Consider the following 26,083-nt stretch of genomic DNA (forward strand, 5'->3'; position numbering starts at 1 on the left):
GAGCCAGAGCCAAGACGAGCGCTTAGGGACCGTCAACAAAAAGCAAAACCAAAAATGGTCACATTTTATAGCTGGAATGGAACATCAAATAGAGCGATACAATTTGAATAGACAATAAATACACCAATACACCTTTATTTCTCCATATGAAGCTTCTCGGCTCCGGCTGCCCATTCGGAGCAGTGGAATTCCTTGTGCCCAAAATATGGATCTGATTAAAAAAAAAGGGAGGTTGTAGCCGCTTGGTTGTGTCAGTGTGAGTATTTTGTCCCGTGTATGATATATGTATGAATATGACGGCAACTTTACCGAACTCGACGTTGCTGAATGTCGTGGAATGTGACCGTGATTGAACAGAACTCTAAATAGTGTTTTAGTGTATATCCTTAAAAGGCTTCGAATAGTTAAACATCTGATAGTCCATGTAGAAGAAGTCGTACACCCGCTGCCTCTGCCACGGAGTCACCTGTCCAAAATACTTCTCTGTGATCTCGCTCGACGTCTTTTGGTCTTTCGGGTTCCTGTCCTTGAACTGCGGCAGTGTCAAATTCCTCGGCGCCTTCATGATTCGCAGCAAAATGTTCGACTCCTCTTGCATGTTCTCAAACTTGCCTATAAAGTCGTAATCGATGAGACAGGGGTGGCACAGATTGTCCACCAGGTTCCAGTGGATGTCCATTCCGACGGGCCGGTGCACGTCCAGCAGGTACTGGACAAACTCGGTGAACGTAACGCCGTCGCCCGTGTTCAGAGCCTCTGCAGACGGGCGAGTCCTGTATTTGGAGATAATAGGCCTCCCGTAAACCGTGTGGTAGTGTTTGTTAGGATTCTCAAACTTGTCCCTGAACGCCGAAACCAGTCTCTCCATGGGCTCCCGCGCGAAGACCACTTTAGTGTAGGTCTGAAGGCGACGCATGATGCCGCTGTAGTCAAAACTGTCCAGCTTTTTCAGATGGCTCTTGTAATGGACCGTGTCGTGCGAGATGGACCGCGTGTCGGAGGCCAGGCCGGCGAGGACCATCAGTGTCCGCTTCCAGTTTGAGCAGCCGGCTTTGGGCACCTCGCAGTACAGGAGCTTGTAGCGGTCCTCCACGTAGATCATCCGCACGTGCTCTCGAGTGATAGTCCTGGACGTGTGGCTTTTGTACTTGGCGCACGTGTTCCTCATCAGCTCCCGGCGCGCCTCCAATGTCCCAGACAGCTTCAGCCGGGTTCCCACGGCGCCCGAGGAGGAGGAGGGGGAGGAGGAGGTGGAGGAGGGGAAAGGGGGTACGATGTTAGAGCGGTGCAGTTGTGGTCTGGTTTTAAAAGTCTTTCTGGATTTTGGGGTGACTGTGAGCAGTTCGTTCACTTGTTTTGTTGATTCGTACTTCGTGGGTTGTTTCGTCCTCTCAAAATTTGGGAATTGCATGGGAGGGATTGGACTCGAGGCATTTTGCTCGTCTGTGAGGTGGTCCGTGATGAGGTCAGATTTTTCTCCATCCTTGTCCTTTGTAGAGAGGGTCTGCCAGAACAAAAACAAGAAAATAATTAAAAAGCCATTAGGCTAAGAAAGATGATCAAACACTGAAAGTATTTTGTTGCAGTGACTCTTCAGGTGTTCAGGTGTGTAATTAATGAAGTCCACAATGCCTTTCCACATACACTGTGCACCTGCCACAGCTTGTAATATGAACTCTCTCCACTTGGTGGGGCTGTTTGGACATGTCTTGTAACACCGGGAAAGCTATAGCTCTACCATACTGCCTTATGCCTCTATGATATACATAAACCTAGTTATAAAATCATATAAATGTCTAATAAACACAAAATGAGGAAGCTAAATTAGAATCATCGACTTCCTGATTACATCAGATAATGCCCCAGGTCATCACACATTCTGACATTTTATTTCAATTATCCGGTGTAATGGCATCATAAAGCCAATGAACTGGATGTTTAATTTTAATTTTAGACCAGACAAGGTAATAGGACCTCTGTGAATCTCACCCTGACTGTCCTCCCTGATTTAAAAGAACACATAACCATGTGCATGAGCTTGGAGAGAGAGATGTTTAATGTGTAAGGTGAACACAGGCCAGGTCAGCTCCTCCTCCGGGTTTTCATCACAGTGAAGCGCCAAGTGCCACGGAGGTGTTGTGTACATCTATACACAACACCTCCTTCCCTTCTTCTATGCAGCATCCGCACAGAATCCTTCTTTATAGGCCAGAGGTGCAAGAGTGTGAGGGGCAGACACACCAGCTTTGAAAACTATTTCATCCCTTCTGCCAACAGACTCCTGAACAGGTGTTTATTACATTTAAAATATGTCTAAATATATATATATATATATATATATATATATATATATATATATATATATATATATATATATATATATATATATAAAAAAAGAGGGGGGTTGGAAATTCGTTTAATTGTTTTAATTATGGACCATTATGTGTCCGAAATTTATATATATATATATATATATATATATATATATATATATATATATATATATATATATAACCAACCCCCTCTTTTTTAAACTTATGACATATGGGTTGAACAGCAAAGGAAGGAACAATAGAAACCTGTTTTCTCTTATTGTGCATGTGACATACACAAATAAAAACTCTGAAAGTCTACTTTTTAGAGAAGACGTTTTTATTCATAGATCCCAAAGTGTTTATGCTGTCGGTGGTCCGCTGCCTGTGCAGATCCTATCTGCCTGAGAGCTACAGGGCTGACAATCACCCTTTGTATCAGATAACAGCTGTTACTAACCTACACATGTGTAAGAAGAGATAGAGTAAAGTACCTCTCTGGACTGCCGTGGAGTGCTTCTCATCTTTGTACCTGCAGACAAAAGAAAATGAGCACATTAGTAACCTTTTCTAAAACAATGCCTGTCTTTGTGTCCTTTGCCTTGTGATAAAGAGCTGCACTTCAGTACTGATGGATGTGTAGACGCCAGAGCAATGACTCAACCTTAGGTGTAACACCAGACTTACGGACAGTTTTTATATTTTAGCAACTTTTTAACACAATAGTTGTTCAAGTTTAGCACCAAACTAGATCTGCCACCAGTGAAAAGTTGGTAACTGTGGGCGCAACTGGAAGCAAGGACAAAACAGCTGTTGAATTAAGTTATTTGGTGACATAAGATTGGACGTGTTCAATTGTGAGCGCTGATGGAAAGCCCAGATCGGCGTTGGAGGCGACAGGTGGGACGTGCGCTGGCAGATGTGCGGCAGCGGCTCAGACGGTGTGTTTAGTGCTCTGTCTCCAGCTGGACATTTCCTTTCCTTCAGCCCCATCCTTCCCAACACAACACACACACACTCCCCAAACTGATATGTAATCAAGCCGACAGCTCTGAGTGGAGCTGCACGGACGCCGATCGGGGGGGCACACCGACACCTCCGCCTGAGTGGTCTGTCACTTCCAATTTGACAGTGGAAATGATGTGAATCTGCACTGGGGGGGGGGGCTGTTGAGGCAGGCCGCAACCTTCCTTAAGTGATGAGATCTGCACGGCCCTATCTCACATTAACAACGCTCCGGTGGGCAGCGGCAAGATTTGTCGCTGCGATGCAATGTTGTTTTAGATTAGTATTCGCTGGAAAGCCCGTGTTGCTGTCTGGCTTGCCGTTGATTCGGTCTTGTCTTAATTCTTCGGGGGCAGAGACGCTGGGCGTGAGAGGTATACATCAGAAAAATAAAAAGGAGGTCGCTTGTGACATTTTCTAATCTTGTTTGGTGGCTTTTGCTATTTGATCCTCTAACCTTAGTGATGGTTCACGTAGGGGCTCAGTACCTATGGAAGCCATGAATATTTATGGTACAACATCAGGCTGCCTTTGTTACAAGAACACATCCAAGTTCAACCATCACAGTGCTCTTTCATTGACTCTTGTTCTGAACTTGATGAGGCAGAGCTGGTCTTTGTATCTTGGCTCTCTTGTTTACTTCATCGTGTAACGTTTGATGTGCATCGGTGGTTGATGTTCCTACCATGGCATGTCTGTTCCATGAAGCACTGAGGATCTTTTGTTTGTTATTGGCTTTTGTTGAATCATGGTGACCTGGCTCTGCCAGGGTGATATGTGTATCACTCTGGACACACTGCCAAAAGTAGTCAGGAAAAGGTGTAAGGGTATTTGATCAGCAATGTTGCCCAGTGAGTGTCTAAAAGGAAACACCCCCCAAATAAAAATAAATTAAAAGCATAATTAAAATAAAAGCATATATTATTGCTGAAACTAAATAAAAGCATATTTTATTGCTGAAACTAAATAAAAGTCATATTTCATTGTTTTTATTGTTGGATGTAGTAGGTCAAGTGAGAAAATGGCCGGGGACACATCAGTGTTATTTCAAGTTGAATTAGGAACAGAAAGAGAGTGTGCGAGTGAAGAAACACCGTAAATGAAGCTTTGACATCATCTGCACTAAACGAAGCCTCAGTTTTCCACGGTTACTTTGTTTTTAGCAAACTGAAGCACGCCCCCTTTTACTCGGTACAAGCCTCGAAGTCTCGACTTCAGGTTCTGTAAATACATTCAGGCAAGTGCCTGAATACCTAAAACTGACAAAAGCACTCACAGCTCTCAGGTCTAGTTGTAGTAATGACTAAAGTACATTTGACAGACGCTGGCTAAAAGCATTCATATTATGGTTCAACATTTGATAATGCAATAGTTTCTCAAGTGTGAAGCTCAAATTACATTTACAAGAGTGTCGTTTCAGGGAAAGACTGAACAAAGTAATAGAAGAGTGTAAAGTGGATTTCAGGGGGATTTGTAAACATCATTCATCTTTGTTGTATCTTTTTGGTGGAGGCTAATAGTTGCTGTTTGATTGCAATTTCACACTCAGTCAATTCCACACAGTAGAACTATGCTATTGATTTTTACTGCTGTGCAGCCAAACAGTGATAAATTGTTAAGACGGTAGTTTGATCCTGGGAGATGCTGAGTAATTTCACAAGAGCCACTGGTCATGGAGCAATTATTCAAAACAGGTGAGTGTAAGAAGTCTCAACGTGAATGTACTAAACCATGATAAAAGAAAGTACAGTTTTGCCCATATAACAAACTGACAATAACAAAGATGAGAACATTTGACTTGGTAGTATGGTTTTCCATCTACATATCCCAGTGTGATGGCTGAGTGACCTCACAGCAGGTTCTGAGGTTCCACTTGAAGCCTTGTGGGGCCTGTCTGTGCCGGGTCGTCCTGTTCTTTCTAGTTTGGTGGGTAATTCAGTTCCCAGGAAAATCAGTTGTGGCTGCCCACTGCTGTTTCCCCAACACAACAGCACCACGTTTGTCAAAAGTATAAAATATAAGACACCAAATGAAACTACAACTAATATCAAATTGGAGTAATTGTTAGCCAATTGTGATTATTGGCTCACAGCGTCATGTTCTAAAACCCAGAAAGTTTCTTTACTTCTTTTCTTTTCTTTACCCTAAGGCTAATAGGAATTTCAATTTCCTACTGACATTTGCCTTTTAAATTTAAATGACTGATGTATTGTGATTTTATTTTGCGATTGGTCAAATTTGCTTCACTATCAGTGCTCTCCCCAGGATTTTTAAAGGGATGGTAAATATGCCTTACATGGGGTTGCATTTTCCTCCAAGGATGGTTTTTTAACGTACCTTCATTATTTCCAAAGGTACATGCACCTTAAACATACTATTACATGGTGTATAAGCCTATCCACCATCAATAAATTTGAATATTGGCAACCCAAAACTTAATGGAATCATGGGGGCGCCATCCTAATTGCTCCTGGTGGGATTAATACAATCTGAATTTGAATATGAAGATACTTAAAACAACAACACATGACTTGGAATTTTTTTTAAGTTGTCTGAACAGTTTTCAAATGATCCTGTGTTTTATCAGTAGTATAAGACTTTGTACTATTGGCAGAACGATGGCAGAGCAGTCCCGCCTCACAGCGAGAAGGTCGCAAGTACAAAACCAAACCAAACAAGCATTATAAGTAAAATGCCACCACAGCTTCCCCAGCAGCGTTGAAGGATGGGTCAAACACAGAGGAAAAATAAAGTATATCTTCTTCTGTGGCTTGAAAAAGAAAACATCAGTATTGAGTATTCCTTATTGAAATCAGTTTTAAAATGTAGGTATTGTCAACACTAAGCAGCACGGCAGAGGACATATTTGTAAAGTAACATTGTCTCCAGGCATCAAGATTTGAACGAGAGTTCACAGTTCACCAAATGCAGAGAACGCAACAACAAAAAACATGACCTTGAATGACCTTTTCCGATGAGACATTATTTTTCAATTCATCACTAGCGGTATCCTTAATTCTGGTTTTGAAAACTCACTCTGCAGTGCTCTCCACAGTCACCTTGAGCGAGCCCTTTCCTCTGAGCGAGCGCTTGTGAATATTCATGCGGACAGCCCAGAATTACCGCCATGATCCGGGGCCACATCATTAACAGACATTTCGGGCCGTTCTCCTTCCCTCAAAGCCCCCGATTCATACGACTCTCCAACGGATGGACACATCAAACACCACGCCGCCTGACAAGGAGCGAAAACAGTGTGAAATAATGAGCTGATTAAGTGACAGACGATGACCCCTGTGTTCTGCGGAGACTTATTAAATGCTAGATTTAAGCCCAGACTGGACCAGAGTGCCAATAAAGCCAGACTAGGCGTGTCTCTATCCGACAAACTGCAGTAAACCTGTCTTAGTCATTGCACAGTGACTTTATCTCCTGCTAACCACCCACACTTGGGCTCGGCTCGCTCGCCCCTCCTCCACTCGACTCGATGAGGGAAGATGGGACTTTCATTGCCGACGTGTTTGAACAGGAAGAACGGAGGTGCCAAGAGTTCACTGATGTTTTAACTCGTTCCTCTAAAAGATGAAATGGATATTCTTCTTGAAATCTCGAAATCATCTGTGTAGGGAGTTTGTGCGGGATGGAAGAGGCAAAATCTAAGAAGGGGATTAGCTTTAATATGGTTCTGGGCTTTCAGAACGTTTCATATTGATCGTTAGGAAGAGGTTTATGTCCCAGTTATCCTTGAAACTTCCTTATCATTTAAATTTGGGACTGGGACGAGTTAGATTTTCTATCAAATTCAAGAATAATTGCTATACACATTATGTACTGAGAAATAGAGGTAAGATAATTCAGATAATGGTGCAATGGAATCCTATAATACACTGAAACATTTATATTGTGAGTTTTAGAAGCAAAATTAAGTCTTTTAAAATAACTCTAGTCTAGTTAGTTCAGTCTAAAACTTTTGAATCTGGATGTTTGTGTCACATTATTACATTATTTTGCCATTCAGGAAGTTTGAGTAATAGTTACATGTTAGACAATGGTAATATTTCACTGTTGCTAGGCCATGATCACAGTCATTGTACACATTTTTCCCTCATAATAATCATAACTGTAGAAAAAGATTCAGTTGTAATCATCTGTACTCTCTGTTATTGATGTTTTTAAGGACTACAATTGAATATTTCTTCGACTTCTTTCTTTCTTCTTTCTGTCTTTAAATACCACTTACTAGATTGTCCTAATTCCCGTAAACACAATTGCAATCCTTGACTGACTAAACAACGCCGACCCTCTGACCTCTGACATTCTAACGACACTTTGGGCACAATGAATCGCCACAGCTCACACCTTTTACCAGCACTGAATCCGTTACTAGATATATACATAAATTATTACATCCCTGTGAGCTCTGACCCGTGCAAAAAGCCATCCTTCATAAATCCTCCGCTATTAGTTAATATTCACACAAGACACAGGACATTTCCCCTCCGATCTAACTTGCCCCACATTAATGTCACAGACCATAAATAACACATGGTTTGTGTCAGCAGTGCAGAATACAAAACCACTCTCTCATAGGAGAACATTTCATTGCTACTCACTGCTAAAATTCAGCTGTGATCACCCATAACCTCTATTCCAGGTGAAAAAAAAAAAAAAAAGCGAGGAAAACTTTTAATGATATGACAATGTGCAAGAACGAATTTACACCTCTGCTCTATTTTTAACTGTGAGAAGCAGATGTGCTGTAGTTCTACCTGCATCACCGCTTCCCTCATATCACACCTAAACACAACTTCAGAATAAGCTTTAAATTACAGGAAAAACTGAACAATGAAGGGGCTATTGAATAAAAGCCTTCATAATCTAATTGACACCAAATTGGGATACGTTTGCCTTTTTTGTAATCCTCTAATTCATTCTTTTGGCAACATAGGCGCCCGGCACAGCAGGGGTGGTTATAATGAAGCTGGCAGATACCAAGGCGAGCTCAAGGGAAGTATCAAATGTACCGCTGATTACTGTTATGACACTTCCATCCCGACTATGCACTATATTTTCTGAGTCAATCTTACTTTCAAGGTTAGGAGCTGTAAAGACTTCCCAGCGCACATTTCCATGGAAACAGAGAGCCAGAAAGCACGATGCGGGGGTCTGGCGAAAGGAGGGGAGCAGCTTGGTTTTAGTACGCCATCAAGCACACAAAAGGAGAGGGATGTGTAAACAAATGGTACCTGTCGGCGGAGAGCCCCAGGTTAAGTGAATTACTGTGGCTCAGATGAGACGTGCACAAGGCGAGTAATTGGGATGTGTCTTATTTAGATGCTGCGGCGGGTTTGGCCGAGTGTGCGGCAGGTAAACACTGAGGCAGGACCGAAGTCGAACTTGGGTACAGTGCACGTGTGTTTGCCGAGCAGAGGTGAAGAAAACATGCCTGTACCTAATAGTGAAGAAATAAAACCATTGAAATCTAAACATGGTTGACTGATATTTTTAGTTTTTAGTATTGTGTTTCGTTTATGTTATGCGAAGGCTGGAGCAGAGGTTGTGCACCGACATTCTTTCATTAGAAACATGCTCCTCTGCATTCCAGTGGCCAACGACATAGAAACTGAAAGTAGTTTTCAAGCATACATTTTTACATTTAGTAAAACACAATACTCCTACTAACCAGCCATGTATGTACAGACATTGGTGTCAGAGTTTGATCTGTTTCATTATTCATTGTTTATTTACTTGAAAAGAGGACATGGCTCATAAATGAACATCAGATTATTAAAATATGCATAGATAGCTGATTGTAGCTGATATTACTCGGTTTATGTTCATTCATTTACCACCACTTTTTCCCGTTATGGGTCGCGGGTGACTGGAGCCGATTCTAGTGACTTTGGGCCTTAGACGGGGTACACCCTGGACAGTGGCCAACTCGTCGCAGGGCCAACCTGTTTTTCATATATATATATTTAAATTTGTAAAGTTAACTTATAATTTATTCCTTTTTAGTAGTGTCCACTATTATTATGGTTGTCACTTTTGTTTGTGAAATGTGCTTTATGAATTAAGTGGATTGAATAAAGCTAAATTGCTTCTGTAGTACATGCATATCACATTAGTAGCATGTGTGCTTAGCTGCAGTCAAAGTGGACGGCTCCAGGAGCTGAACTGCACAGCTTGTCACACTGCCATACTCGACTTTCTCTTAAACATCAATTTCCTACACAATGCTCTTTAATCACAGTCGCAGCATCGTTCCGCTGTTGATTTTTATTTTCTTCAACAAGGGTATTTCAAGCTTCCCACAAATTGATGACCTTTCAGTCCAACAATAATTAAGTGCTTTTGATGTAAGCTTGTATACATTCTTCATTAGTGTTGTGCTGTGTTCAGGCGCTGCTGCATCTTTGTTAAGTCTCCATGTCCCCTTGTTCACCTTTATTTGTGCTGAGATTGGTAAAGGGAGTGTTTTCTGACAGTGCCCTCCTGATTACAGCAGGGACTGATGAGGACAGACATGTGAGTAAAGCCCAGCCGCTGCTCCTGAATACCAAGTCAATAGTTTGGTAAACATCATTACATCCGGAGATACAGTACAACATTAGTAGCTCAGGCATGTGCATGCATCAGAAATAAGATGTGTTCAATTCCTATTTGGCATTAAACTCAGATGCACCTATAGAATCGTAACATTGTTGACGCTGTGTTAAAGTTTCTAGTTTCAGATTTTAAACAGTGAGGGCTCTTATTTTGGTGAGTGTACAGATTCATCGTGGCGCTCCCTCTTTCCCAGGCTTATCCTGCAAAAGCTCTGCTGGCCAACATCTCGACAAGTGTTGGGTGTAAATAATTGTTTACGTTGTTATTGTACAATCTATAGTAACTCTGTAGTGTAATGCATTACTGTGCAATTACTCAGTTTGTTACTTTCAACACAAACAACAATGCTTTGGAATAAAATGCAACCTTTCTCTGCAGCAAACATCTCTGCACAGTTTATGTTTTAAACCCACAGCATGACTGAGCAGTGGCGTTTACCTGACCACATAGGCAGAGATCACAGCTTTAGGCAGCATTTTTGTTGGTGTTAAGCCATTTAAGTAAGTTTAAACTACTTGTTCTTTATAGTTTAGATGTCTTTAGTAAAAGATAAAAAAAAAAACACATTTGAGTAATCTGTACGATATTACAAAAAAAGGTAATCCCAAAGTCATGTAACCAACGTTCTTACGTTTTTAAAAATAACGCATAATCAATTACTTTTTTAAGGTAGTAACTTCCTCAACACTAGGGTAAAAAGTATGCAGTACACACAGTTAAGTTGTTAAGGGAACCCGTACATATTTCCCTTCATATAGTACTATAAATATGCTGTCTGCATCTAATAAAGTATTTTATCTCACGTAAACTCGGGAGAAAGAGTTGTAGGCAGTGCTTGTTGCTTTGTTTGTCCGCTACAGTTTCACTTTGCCATCTAAAAAAACCTGTTCTGTCCATGCCTGTGCTGAAAACATGTTAATATTGACAATGTAAATAATGTAAACGTCTTGTATTATCTTAAATACCTCATATTGTCTTGTATATTATTGACAGAATAGCATAAAAAGCAAGTCATTTATTTTTAGCAAAGCCATAAAACAAACACAAACTGAAAATGGCACATTAGCTCAAAAACATAAACATGAATTAGACCCCTGGAGGCAGATCAAACAGACAGACGGCAAAATGTTTCCTTTGTGTTTTGGGTAAATCAGTATATGGTCGACATATGTTTTCAACGGTTTTTGTAACTTATTATTCAGACACGGGCGCTGCAGTAAAAGTAAAAGCATGTAGGCTCTTTGGGGTCTTTGGAGCTCTGAACATGTCATCTGTATTTATGACCGGTGCCAACGGCTTGCAGTTTGTTCTTATGAGTTAGCCAAGCTTTGGATTTATGAGGATTTACATGCCCATACATAAAACCCACACCACACACCGCAGCACAGTCTTGTGCGTGAACAGACTCTCTTTAAGCATTTTCATTATAATAAAAACTGATTCTTTTACAATGCTTGTAATAATAAAAACAATTAAATTAAATGGTGGTATTATTGCACTCATGATATATTTTTCTAAATATAAAAAGTGGGACAGAGATGTTTGGAGATTTATGGCAAAGTAAAGATTAAGCATTCATCATTTTTATGTGACCAGTGTTACCAAACTGTAAGAATATACATTTATAAGTAGTTACATATGGCAAGAATTGAATTGGAATAAAGAACAGGGTTGTTAGTAAAGAAGAACATGCTGCACACTTTTGGATGAGTTGCTGTGGCGACACTGGGGGAGAATAGCCGAGAGGAAAGAATATAGATAGCTTTGAGAAACCAGGCAAGCAGGAAGAAAGTTACCCATGTCCGCTGTGTAAATACATTTAAGTGTTGAGGGAACAAATGACTGTGTTTAAACATCCGGCTTTGGTAAAGATCTATTCTTCTCTGGTGTGCACACATTATGATGCTAAGGAGGACAGTGAGCACCTGAGCCTTATTACTCTGAGGCCTTGGAGCATGCATTGTTAACATGCCTGCTGGCTCACCTCTGGGCTCCCGGCAGCCCACAAACCCCTCCATCCCGGGCTGTGCCACAGCTCCTGATTAGCCCAGAGCAGTGTGCTGTTTTCTCTTCGAATGCCTCTGGTCTGGCCTTTGTTTAGCTTTACATTCCTCCATTATCATTCTCTTCCTGCCCACACGGCCCTTTAACCCACCTTCCCCCGGTGTCTTATCACTCCTCTCGGAGTCGGCAGCACCTCTCTGCAGCCGCCCCCCTTTGGCCTCCAAGCTATAATTTCCTCCTGCTCCAGTCTGCGCCCTTTAGATCTCTAACCGTCTGCATTCATAACAAACAGTAAAACAGTAAGAACAGCCCCAGCAATCAACATAACACGCTTACACAACTTTCTGCTACATTTCTTTGGCTAAATCGTGCACCTTATAAAACCACAGAAAATGATGGTAAAAGTTTGTGCCGAGACACTTTTTGTAGAGAAGCCTCTCGTTGGTTGCACAGTGTGCCTGACAAGTGTGTGTGAACATCTGAGCAGAGCAAGCGTTAGCAGAGCGGCTACAGCGCAGTGCTAATGAGGCCTTCTGTCTATGTGTGTGTGTGTAAATGTTGCAAAGGGCTGTCGCAGTGACTGACACTCTGCCTGAAATAACTCACACAATACACGTCAGGTGTCTGTTGGCCCCAGGTCCCCAGAGCTGAGGTGTCATTTAAGAAACACAGCTTGTTTCAGGGTACTTCAGCACTGTTCTGCCATTGAGCAGCCAGGCCTGCCAAAAATCTGCTCCGGCATTGTGCACACAACAAAGTACAGAATAACCTGCAGCAGGGCTGTGCTGGAGGAGCTTCAAAGTGACTGTATGACATCTGCACCTGCACTAATGTTTTTATCGGAAGGCAATCCACCTTGATTAGCGTTTCTTACAACAAAACTTCATCACTGTCATTACATAACTTCTACATATTTTGCGCATACATTTATAACTTCTTCAAATGCTCTGACCTCCCTCTCAGCAACAAACCTCTGCAGGAGAAAGTCTGTACATTTCATTTAATCAGCTTGCAAGAAATCTTTGTTTTGCTTGAAGAAATACAGTCTCTTTCCACACACTGGTCTTGCTCTGGCTGATCTCCAGGAGTATACAACATCTTTCACAGTGAAGTTGCCTGGTGGTCTCTGGGTGAGTCTGTCTGATTACCTGGATTCAGCATTTAAAATGCTCATTGAGCTCCCAGCCCTCCCTGGTGTTGCTCTCAGCTGCCTTTCTTTTGCCTGTCAGGGAAAATGCCAGAGAGCAGCTCTAAGAACCAGGCTCCCCTCCTCGCACTGGTAATTTGACAGCAAGTCGAGAGGGCTCCCAATAATTGGAATAGCATTTACGTGTCAATGTGACACTGGTGGAGTGTCCAACATTTAATACGTCCAAGAGGAATTGAAGAGAGGGAAAATGCAAAAGGAGATTCTTAAAATAGATATCATAATTTTTCTGGTTAAATAGAAGGTGGGCTAGTCAGAGCTAGTCTGAGACTTAAGCACAGACTGGACCATAATACAGAGGTCCTTTGAACAAGCAGTACTGGCCAGATCTGCAGAATACTGGTGCATTTAATTGGCCCAAACCCAGTGAGGGCTGACGCTTCCAAATCTCTCTCAGAGAGCTGTTCAGACTATGATCTGCAGCTGTAGCGCAGCCAATCAAAGACTAGCCATTTAATCAGCACTCCTTTGTAACCACATCATGTGTATGAGTGGCAGGTCTCATCCAATATCTTAATTACCTTCTTGAGTGAGCAGAATAGAACACATCCTTCTTTGTGTAAATCTCCTTATTTACACATGATAAATGAGTCCAAGCACCAGAGATGTCATTCTGTGGAGACGCACGTCCTACAATAAATCAGACACTTGAAAAAGACTGTCCCTCTTAAGTTTTGCACAAGTCAGTATATTGTATTGTTTAAAGTTGCTGACACGTTCATCTATAACAGTGATGTGTCTGCTCTCTTCCACAGAGCTCTGCAGAGCCGTGGTGTGAGCAGCTCTGTATTCTGGCTGCTCTCAGAACACAGGGACAGTGTGGTGTAATGAGAAGGATTACCCAGGGAAACTGGCAGGAACAGGCCTCTATCAAACACAACCATCCAGTGCCTCTATCCACACTGCCTTCTCTGCTTCTTTTATTCATTGGTCGTGTGACTCAGCCCTCGCCCGCCTCTGAGCCCTGTCATTATCCAATAAAGAGTGTGTCAGAGGGAGGGTCCACGCTGCTTCTGTTATGTGAGAACTTGAATATTTACCTGGGGATATGGCCTATGTTGGCCTGTAGCAGTTTAACACGTTTAAGGGTTACACATTTCGATTTAGTAAGAATGAATAGGAAGAAAACTTAAATTCAGTATTTGGAAGTTTCCTGTCATTTATTTACCTACAAGTAAGAATTAATTCATCAGGCTTAATAAACTATTTGTTCATTTAGCCTGATTCAGGCTTGGTAACTACTTAATTAAGGCTAGGGTTTAGAGTATTAGTTACCGTAAGTAGTTACTAAGACTGAATCATTCTTAACAAACTATTTGTTTACTATGAAAAAATAAGTGTTATTATAGTGTTACCCAAAAACGGCACATATTTTGGACATATGAATCTGAACCATTGGATTTGCCATCTCTTTTCAAGCTAAAACAGGCTAGAACTGAATAACAACAAATCCTTCTGCATTCAGTCAAAATCTTAACTTCAAGGTAGGAAAGTGTCTGTAGGTGCTTCTTTAAGGTGTGATGTTTATGTCCCTATGGGAGAAAAATGCATTTTGAGAAAACAGACTTGAAAGTTGATTCAATGAAATAATAAAACAAAACATCTTGAGGCCCACAATGTTCGTTTCAAGTGAAAGGTTATGCTGAGAGGGCAAACTGAGGAGAAAAAAGAAAGGGAAAAAGTTTGGCCTCTAGTGTCCACCCTTGAGTTTTAATAATGAATTCTACATTTTGAAAAGTCTGTCCAAGATCATCGTGTGTGTTCAAGACAAAATACAGAAACTTTCCCCAACCTTTATATTTGAACTTTGTTAACTGGGCAGTAACAACGACCACTTAAGCCTGCAGCTGAGGAGTATTTTATGTGTGAAATGTGTGCAATAGCGTTACGGGCTTGGCTGTAGCAATGCTTTTCTATTCTTGGCCTTCAGTGGTCTCCCTTTAGAGGCGGGCAGCGGGCCATATTTGCCCATGGCCACAGATCCAGATAAGATGGACAGAGTGGGAGAAGGACGTGTGTGTGAGCGTGCAAGTGTGAAGAATGGTGGAGGCCAAGCAGATGCCTATATCGTGTCAAAGAGACGGGAGACTGACTACGTTTTAAGCGAGGTGAAACCTTAGCTCTTGCAGTGGAATTGTGGGACTACAACTTATTCAACTTGCTATCAGCTAAATTATGTCCTCAAACCTGGATTTCGCACTTTCTACAAATTTGCATGTTTGAAAACTGCTAGAAGTACAAGGTCTCCCCAAAAAAGTGTATTTACCAATTGTGCTAAATGTAGTGCTTATGCTAATAGATTCTGATAATTTAGTCTGTAATCAAGAATTTATTTCTGAAAAAACAGCCCCAACTTTACAGAACTTATCCTATGCCACAGCAAAACATCCTTCCCCCAGTGAGCAGTTAGCACGCTTAGCATACAGTATGTGAGGTTCTTGTTTATCTGGGATAGAAAAGGATGTGACTGCCTGTGCTTTGATGATAAAAGTTAGAAAAACATCTCACTTAGCTCTGTCAATCAAACACATTATCATTTTATAGGCTTTTAGAGAAAAACAAAATAAAAGCACATTTGTAAACACAAACAATTAGCGTAGTGTAAATTAATCCTAATTATATTATTGTTTTAACCAGAATTTAGATGGGTACTATTTTATAGTGAAGCATTTTTGAACACTAACTCAATTATTGACCTCAAATAAACTAAACCGAATTTATAACAATGAAATAATTAAATTAAAACCTTCCAATGTTAACACTAAATGTGTAACACAATGTGAATGAACGATGAACTAAAGCACACGCATGCAATTTTAATGGAACATTTACACAGGCCACAATTAAGTTATAATGGAACAGATTCAAGGTAAAAGTTTAAATTGAATTGAAAAAGTACTAGAGACATGTAGTACCTGCAAAGCTTTAATGGCATTTTATAAGAGTCTAACCTTGTGTCAGGCTCCAGGCACAATGAGGCATTTCTTTTAGGTGAGAGAGGGAACCTCTGCTGCTCACAGCAACATTCACTCAATACTCTGCTTAGCCTGGTATTTTTAAATTGAGTCAAAACATTATTTGTATTGAACATCTCTCAACAAACAGACACGATTTTGTTGAGCGCACACAAGGCTGCTTTGCAAACTGATTTCACAGTTGGTCAAGGCTGTATAGTGAGAGATGGTCTCCACTGAATGACAAGTGGGATCTGACTACTTCCTGTGCTAACCACACACACTTAGCTTGTAAATACTGAGGAAAGGGTGATACACGGCTGAAGAAGTGCTGTCAAGGCTATCACAGCAGCCAATATACACAACAATCATACTGTCCCTATAGTAGCATCATGTGCGTATTTGGCTATCACAGACTAGGAGGTTTTCAGAGCTGCCACAGAGTATGGACGAGTACACGGACACTGTGACGTCTGTGATTCTGTGAGGACAGCATTATACCAACACACACAAAAGTCACTTTCAATAATGACAAACCCTGACAGCAAACCTGAGGCAGTTAAGGCGGCAGAAGGAGGCAGCGCACAGGGCCGGTGACAGAGAGTGCTACAAAGATATGAAGTATGGATTTAGCAGGGAGGTATCGAGAGCTAGAGCCCAGTACAATACGAGTCTGAAGCAGCAGTTCTCTTACAACAACCTCTGTGTGGAATGTGATCCGGTTTCTACTCCAGGTTCGAGACCACCCCCTGTCCCATGCTGTGGCCACCTCTGCCAACCCAACTCCGGTCCCCCCCACCTCAGTTCAGAGACAGGACGTAAACAGACTATTTCACAAATCCAACTCTCAAAAAGCTGCTGGGCCAGACGGTGTCCCTCCCACCACCCTGAGACACTGTGCCCAAGAACTAACCCCCATCTTCACAGATAGTTTTAACACTTCCCTGGAGTCATGCCATGTACCAGCCCCCTTCAAGTCGTCCATCATTGTCCCTGTCCCCAATAAGCTACAGACCTGGCTGTGGCGCTGACGTCTGCAGTCATGAAGTCATTTAAGCGCCTGGTCTTGCACCACCTCGTCCTTCACCTCCACCCTCTGCAGTTCGCCTACGGAGCCAACAGGTCTGTGGATGAAGCAACAACCTGTCTCTCCACTTCATCTTGCTGCATCTGGATCCTGTTTGTGGAATTCAGCTCTGCATTCAACACAATCCTCCCTGCTCTGCTCCAGGACAAGCTCTCCCAGCTCAATGTGCCTGACTCCACCTGCAGGTGGAGCACTGACTTCCGGCTGGGGAAGAATGTCTCATGACACCACCCTCATCGGGATCATCTCGGACGAGGATAAGTCGGTCTACAGGAGGGAGGTGGACCGGCTGGCGTCCTGGTGCAGCTGTAACAACCTGGAGTTCAATTCCCAGAAGACAGTGGAGATGATCGGGGACTTCAGGAAAGTCACAGACACGTTATGTGTTGCTAGCCATTAACAGATGATCAGAAGCTTCCCATTATGTAGTTTGTGTATCCAAATGTGTGCATACTCTCCAGAAAATGTGTATCAAGCACACTTTCCAAACTGATATGAGCCTTGCATCACAACACTTACACATTCGGTGACTTGCTACTAGCAGCGTTTAGCAGACTTTTGTTTATCTATCCACCCAAAATTATCCACGCTTTTGAGCTGAATTTGTGAATTTTGGTGGCTAATTCCCCCTACAATTTAATATGTATCATTGCCAATAAGCCTTTGATTGTTTGCAAACAGTAAATAATATTGTTCTGTAAAATGAATTGCATGAATTAAAATGAGAAAATTGCTTTTCTCTGTGAACCTATGCTACCATACTTTGCAGAAAATAAAATATCCGTCAAATCTATCAAGTCTAATCTATGGCTCTAAAACTGTCAGTTTTTGTCAGCTACATAGTTCATCGAGGACAACACAAACTTCATGGCCAGTCATCTGGATTAAAACGATTGCCCAATGCTGTTGTTGTGCGTGGTGCTGCTGACTTAAACCTTTAAGCTTGTTTCATCATTGCATTGCAGCCTCGCTCAAACAGAAACAGTGAAATATAGAGCCCTTTGCTGATTCTATTGCATTTTAGAAGGTTTCAGCTGGTTGATGACAGCTCTGATGTTGCATGAAAAGCAGGTTGGAGTGTTGGGGGCCAGACGAGAGCGTGTTTGCATCGCAAAAGCGTGGCATCTCTTCGGGAGTCTGTCTGTTTATTGACTGGGAACTTCTCCTTTGAATCCACACCACGGGCTCACAACAGATTCATAACCAACTTTTGTTTTTTTGCCTGGTTTGACGTCAAAAGGCAGGATGAAAGCAAGCGGAGAGGAGCTGGGATGTAGAAATGACCAAAAAACACACCAAAAAGGAAAAAAAAATATATCGGTAATCAAGAGAGGAGGAAAGAGGGAGACGTCTCGTCAATGGCTGCCATGACAGCAGCAAGGTAATAAAAACAGGGAACAAACTAAACACTAAATGTGAAAAAAACAAAACACACAAAAGATCCGGCCGAGTGACACAGATCTGACAAACATGTCCCACTCAAACACAGCAGCTCCTCTGTGTAATTAATGAAGTGTACCACTGACTCATGTCTCATCAATACCGTACACGCAGCACTGACAGCAGCCAACTCAAGAAAACGGTGAATAGGCACAGCACATAATACACATTTGTCATAGGTTTTAAAATGAAGGTCTAGTGGTTCTGATCCTTTTATAAAGTCTGAGTATAGACCCAACATGCCCATGCACCACATTTTTTATACTATGTTGAATCAGAGATAAATGGAAAGTATTTGGGCCGGCCTTGTCAAGTTCATATAATTTGTCTTTGGCTAAAAATTGAGATTGTCTAAAGCCAGCTGCGCACTAGAGGATGTTTTGCACGATTTTAAGCCCGATTTTGCCTCTCCACGAGTTCAGGCCCGAGTTGCGCCTCTGGTAAGCAGTTATTTGTTGTTACACTCTTCATGTCTGTGTGCGATTCTGTAGCAACTATTTGTCGGGTCGCAGCCCCAGAAGCTCAAACTGTAAGAATCCAACAAGTCGGTTATTTATGATTTTCACTTGCGATGAACTTTACAACAGCCAATAAAAACAGCCAGACACGATCTGCACCTGTCGCCTTTTGAAATGTAGAAATAACAACGAACACTAACATGGAAGTTCCATTTATCTTCGCTTCAAGGACAGAAACAGGCTTCTTGAATACACTGCTCCGGTTGGCCTTTACAAGCAGGATTAACCCGCTTTGGTTTCTTTTTTTTGTGTAAATAAGAGCCTATGTAGCGCCAGCTGATGCCGCCTCATATCCTTGTGTTTGTTTCAGCACCGAGTCTGATCACAAAACACTTTCAAAGGCCGTCGCTTGTGGTAAATCATTCCTGAAAATGGTATGAGTGTAGCGCCTGCTGTGTTTCATATGAGTGGGAGACAAAAATGTTTTGTAAATCGATGTTATGTCTGTTATCTTCACAGTTTGTGTCATGACCATAGGTTGGTCAGTGAAGGCTCTAAAGGGGTATGCATAAGATGATGCACAAAATAATTGCCAAAATGTATATAAGTATAATTTTTCAAGGTGAGACACTACAGGCAGTTTGCACTCTCGAGATATAAGCTTAAGAGTGTCCAGTCTGCACCAAAACATTTTTTTATTATTTAAATGAATCAACTTTGTAAGTATACGCCAATTTACAGCCACATTACTCAAATACTAAAAGACATTTTTTTGTATTTTTTTTGTATCTTTGTCTCAAAATGAAGCAAGAAATGTAAACCTGGCATTTTTCAGGTTTGGATGTCCCACGTTTGGGCAATTTGGCACCATTTTATATACGGAAACATGGCATAATGGAAGAAATCCTTTTTTCTTACATTTATGTTAGTTAACAACTCAAGTTTCAAATTGATATCTTTAAATTTAAGATTTTGTATATCATCTGCACCACAATCATACTTTAGCTGGTCTTTAGTTCTTCAGACTGTGCTCCAGAATTAACATCAAACCTTTACAGATTAAAATTGTCATAGGACATTGTGCCTCATTTCATTTACTTGCATCCACTGCGCAGAATTCACTACACGTCCTCGAGCGGATATTGCATGGAGTCCAATGTTACTGCATCAGGGTGACAGCGAGATGGCATCAGCTCAGAGGAAGACAAACTGTCACTAAGTTTCCTGACAGACATTAAATGCATCACAGCTCTATAGGGACCGCCTCCACAGATCACGTCGGCCGCAGTTTGAATGACGTGTCGCCCGATCATGCTGCCTCAAAAACCCATATTACAGATTATTGGCACATTGAACTTGTGTAACGTCTTTAATGATATGCATTTTAAACCCTTAACGTCCTTAACATTTCCAGGGATTGTTCAGTAATGAATAATTGACACGCTTTAACATTCAGCCAAATAGTATATCACTTCAGTTTTACTTCCTGTATACTGACCTCATGTGTTTTATCTGTTGTTTTCCCTAGTGTATTTATTAAGTTTTGTTTCACATTTTCCTTTGTTGGTCCATTGTCGTTGTCCTGTCCACATCTGTGGTGTCATGTTACCTGTAAGCTCCTTTTGTTTTGCATTTAATTCCTAGATTATTTAGACATTATATATTATATTTTTTTAGCGGTTTTGCATTGATTCTTCTACATAACATCAATAACTTTAGTAACATTTAGTTTTATTAGAATAATGACTGATGGAATTTCAACCCTCTACAGTGATTGTACTTTAAAAATAATGATAACTAAAAGCACAGGAGATATGTTTACAGCAAAAAAATATTGTTCCATCTATAATCTAGTTGATATAGTAATTAAGGTGATGCACACACCACATACGACACAGACTTTTGGGTTGCATTTTTAATCTCTCTGTAAACAAATTAAGTCAGAGCTGTTTTGTGGTGTTTTACATGAAAATATGAAAGTTATTAAAAAGAGGTAAACTTTTCCTGTCCTCGCTTTCACCTTGCGTTCGTTAAAGAGCATTTTCTTGCCGGTTAATGAGCGTTGGTGTGACTGGCTCAGCACACCCCCAGCTGGTGAGGAGACACAGTTAAAGCGTTATTTGTGCCAGGTTGCACCCTACGCCCCCCACAGTGCAGTGTGGTAATTGCGGGGTCCTGCCAGCGTGCAACGTGAGCCTCCTATTGAGTGTCTCCATCACTTTGAAGGTTATGGCACTTTGATGTAACATGGACAGCCTCATTTAAATGCCTAATGATATCTCCAGCATTTAAGGTAGGTCTCAGCTGAACAAATGCTCGATATTCTGGGGTCACATGAAAAAACATCCTGCTACGTAATGAATGCATGAAGAATCTAATACAATTGGTTCAAAAGTCAGGTATTTCTTTTTATGTAAAACCGGTAAAAGCAGAGAACCTCAGACCTACATGCTGTTCCATAAAAGATGTACTTTAAAGCAGCAGAGCTTCTTACTGGGAAACAGAACAAAGACATGTCTTACCAATTACAGAGTAGGCCTCAAGATGGAACTTTTCTCATTGTAGCAGAACAGGAAAAATACCTTGGAATGTTATTACTACATAATAAACATACCAATCTAGTTAATGCAGAATTTAATCTCAAAAGTTGTATTTACCACATTTGGGACAATTCAATGTCCATTCACAGAGTGAATAAAGGAGACTGGAAACTGAAAATGCACTCACGATGTAGTCGAGATTGTATTTAACTTTTACCAAAGACTGCAATTTTTAAGACAGTGCATAATTTTTAGACACAAATTAGCATTTTTGTGCAAATAAAAACGTTGTCCTTTCTGAGAATGGACTTGCATCTCCACAAACCTGACACATACTTGGCCTGGAGGAGCCTCTCCCTGCTTGTTTCCATGGAAATGTTAGCTATATTATTCTACAGTATGGCATAAAACCCGATCTATCTACATGGAGAATTTTCTGTATGGTTTTAACTTTATATTTCCATGGAATAATGCAGGTGAATTTCCATTTCAGGAAAGTTACATACTGTAGCTTTAAGTGAAACAAATATTTAGCGTTTGACTTGCTCATAATAAAAAAACAAGCAACAACTTTAAAAATTGTACATACAGCAATTCAAGCAGAACTAAGTCATTTTAGTGACGGAGCCCCCCAGCAGCTTCCTTGTAAGAGAACTGACCCAAAAGTATTTTTTCCTAGGCAATATAATCACATTTAATGTTGCCAAATATAAAAAAGAGCCAGTGTTTCCAAATGTTGTCTTCAGGTTAATGTTGCCAATGTTGCAAGACTGGTTTTCCGCACAGAGACAGCAGGGGGAGACGACACACTTCAAATGCCCCAAAAATACATATTTAACCATCAAAGAGACTAACAAAGATGTTTCATAAGGTAAAATGTCACATAGTTCTCCTTTAAGCAGCAGTGCAAGTAAATTCCAATGAACAAACTGCAGCAGATGAAGTAAGACCACTAGTTAAATATAAAAACGCTGAAAACGTAGATAAGCCTGTGAGTGTGTGATGTGAGTCTAATGGTTGTGAAGAGGAAAGTAAAGCAGCTACACTATTACAGATCCATAAAATGTCCCCACAGCAGATTCCAGAGAAGACTATGACCCCTTAACAAACCTGAGCAGCTCCCTTTAGGCCCTGACAAGGGCATGTTGGTACGGCTGAGAGACGGGGATGAATAACTGCTCAACAACATGCAGACCTAACATAGGCTAATTATCAACACGGATATTAGCTCACCTTGTGTGTGTACATATTGGTCCATAAGGTGCACCATTGTTGTACATTGGAACATTAGGGTGACTTTACATGTGCTAATTAATTAATTAATACTAATACTAAGTCAAATCCTGGAGGAGACATTCTGTTGAGCTGGCAAGTGCACACTACAGATTGTGCATAAGGGAACACTGGTAAGACTTTTCAGGCTTGCAAATATTATCCCTAAATTAACTACTGTGTTTAAATTCATCTTTTAAAAATATTCCCATTAATTTGTTGTTATCTTTACATGTAAAATATATGTTGGTATTCATTAAAATGCCTATGGCACATCAGACTACTTATTTCACTAAAACGTAGGTTATACATTTATACATCGTTTTCTCGAGTTTGGCATTTTTGCGAAGTGATTTTACTTCTGTGTTATAGGCAGAAGATGTGATGTGAGTAGAAGTTGTACACTGAGGTAAGATTTTCTGAGTTCTGATTTGAACTGGAACACCCTTTCAACTCAGAATTCCTACTGGAAAACTTGGAGAACATTTCTGAACCAGTAACAGAAAACAAAATGGTTGCGCCCGGTGTTTGGAGAAAGTACTACGGTGTTTTTTGTTGTCTCTGAACCTGATCCTGTGCTTCCTTTACGCCTCTGCAGTTAAAATTGCACTGTTATGCTGTGGTTGCTAATGTTGCTAATGTCTACAAAGAGTAATGTAAAATAAAGCTAACATATTCTATTAAATAATTGTTTATAACTGTAAATATATAAACAATGTCTGGGTTGATAAATTAACTTAAATGGATCTATAGTTTGGGCGATTCGAGCTCTTCTTGACTGTTCATTGTTTTTCTGACACAGAAACTGGAAACATAAAAGCACCTATACATCCAATTAATGTAAAAATTATATATATTGTTGTCGATAAAAAGTAAATGTTCACAAACCACATTTCACAAATTTTCAATTTAAAAAAGCGATTAAAATAAATGCCATTACACATTCAAGTTACTATTGATTCATGTAGTGACCTTTAGTCACTAGTTTGAGATGGCTGCATTCCTAATGAAATGGTTATTACATTACATTAGCACACTTCTCCCCTATAGTCATGTAAAAATATGCAGGCTATTGAGTTGATGGACACATTTTGACACTGACAAAAGCAGCCACATACTGTGAAGTTTCTTATCTTACCATTGCTGTCAAAACACCATTGTTCAAAGCAGCTCACAGTTAACAATAGAACAAAACGCCACGGTTGTATCAATATAGAAGCTGAAACATTTTCACAACTAGGTCTGGGGTGCAAACCTGTCCGATAAAATGTACTCAGACTTGACCTTTGCAGTGAAACATGACTGGATGTAAAAAATACAGTGGGGCATCGCAGATAACGCTAACAAGGGTTTGCACCACAAGGATTGAATCCACAAACACATTTCAAATAACCTACGTAAGTGATGCCAAGATGAAGATTGCAGCCAACTCCGAGCGCGTTCTGCTGCTCGGAAAGGTCAGCCATGTTTCCACCACAGCGGCCGATGCAGAGGCAAGCGATGGGCCGGTGATCTTTACCTGACCCCTTGGTGCCCCCCTCCGCGTAGGATGTTAATTTCCATACCATTATCTCATTGTTTGCCTTTGCTAGATGGGGACATGTTGTTTAATATGCAAGCGCACATGTACGCTCTGACATAGGGGCCCCATCTGTAGCCGGATGAATCAGTGGGATAATCATGCCCATTTTTGGCCCATATTTGGCACATTTCTTGTTGATCATTCAAAATAATCCAATCAAATCAGAAGATGGAGAAAGGTAGTAGCTTATAGACCTTTGGCCCACAGTGGTATTTTACAACACAACGGATGCTCATGCTGCCAGAGTTGTCCAGAGCCTTTAAAGAAGAAGGCTATATTGTGGTTTGGGAGAATAAATGCCAACCACAAAGGCTCCTGTTTTCCCTTTCTGTCTGATGCTAAGTTGAGAGGGTCTTCAAATATTCATGATCATTGCCATTGATGAAGAAAAACTGCTGTCAATGCCTGGACCATGCGCACACCCGCAAACACACACACACGAACGCACTCACTCACTCACTCACTCACTCACTCAAACAAGCCAAAAGAGTAAAGGCTTATTGGCTGAAAGGAGAAAGGTCCCACAGAGGTGAAGATGGTTAAGGATGGGCCCATTGCTTTAATGGTGGGCTGAAACGGGAAATAGCTTATTTATTGTCAAGGGCTATTTAGGAATACAGTTTTCACATATTTTTTAAACCAAATTGGAGTTTAGAACCACGGACAGCACCCAGAACCCAGAGCTGTTTTCTGAGCAAATGGATTAAGATTAAGATATTAAAAAAATTATAAAACCTACATAAACCTAGTATTTGTCAAACTGTATGTGGAGCAGGCTGAGATCACTAAAGGGAGTTCAGCACCTTTGGACAGCACCACAAACACAAAGCTGTTTTTGGATCCAGAATGAATAAGATTAAGACAAACAAATCTAAAGATAAACTAGAGCTGTGCAGTTAATACAATTTGAAGTGAAATTGTCATGTCTTATCTGCAGTTTATCAGCTTGGGTCTTTTCAATCGAGGTCCATCAGTAAATCAGTATTGAATGGGATTTGGGGCAGACTTAAGACATGTGCTGTTCATGTTCACAAAATGAATATTAAAAGCCGTTTTTATTTATAATTTAAAAAGAGAAATAATAAAATAAATACAAATCATGACCAAATTGATTCATTTTTTTGTCATTGTCACCCAGTCCCAAGATAAACTTAAACAAATCAGTCTCTGGTGCAAAGAGTTCAGCACCATGGACAGCACCATGGGCAGCCAGTAGCTCTTAACTGGAAAATCAGAGCTTAAATGTGTCCCAGAGTTTAGCATATACATATATAGGCAACTTTATGTACATATATTATAACTATATTTAATAATAGGCCAGCTGAGTTAACCAGCATTAAAAAACTAATATCTAATTTTCTTCCCATTAAGTGCAATACTGCTGCATTAACATTACCGACATGCACTGATAATTAACGGATAATTGGAATTCTAAATGCAATGAGAAAAAATTAAATACAATCACGGAGCAGAAAATGAGAAATCCACATCAGTATATTAAATCAGGATTGCGATGAGAGAGAGAGAAAAAAGTTTAAAGTTGTGTGCTCTGCCTCTCTGGGTTACGGCTGTCAAATAGTGATGAACGTCTGTAACACTTAGAAAGCCACCGA

The 26,083-nt window shown here is 40.8% G+C and overlaps 1 protein-coding gene across 2 annotated transcripts in view; it reads right to left on the reverse strand.

Annotated features, from left to right (window-relative positions):
* Window positions 1-332: 332 nt before the first annotated feature.
* Window positions 333-26,083, reverse strand: part of LOC140381517 (carbohydrate sulfotransferase 8-like) — a 144,858-nt gene continuing 119,107 nt past the window's right edge. Inside the window, exons 3-4 of one of the 2 annotated variants that reach the window (XM_072465586.1) lie at window positions 2,807-2,844; window positions 333-1,483 (exon numbers count right to left, since the gene is read on the reverse strand). In XM_072465586.1, the coding sequence (XP_072321687.1) occupies window positions 374-1,483; window positions 2,807-2,844 (1,148 nt within the window). In that variant the 3' untranslated portion in view covers window positions 333-373. Of the gene's footprint in view, window positions 1,505-2,806; window positions 2,845-26,083 lie in introns of both variants that reach the window. The other variant, XM_072465585.1, reaches the window with a different exon arrangement.

This window comes from Eucyclogobius newberryi, unplaced genomic scaffold, assembly GCF_026437365.1.
Source record: "Eucyclogobius newberryi isolate DKJ021-1_F unplaced genomic scaffold, fEucNew1.0.hap1 SCAF_5, whole genome shotgun sequence".
Classification (NCBI taxonomy): Eukaryota; Metazoa; Chordata; class Actinopteri; order Gobiiformes; family Gobiidae; genus Eucyclogobius; species Eucyclogobius newberryi.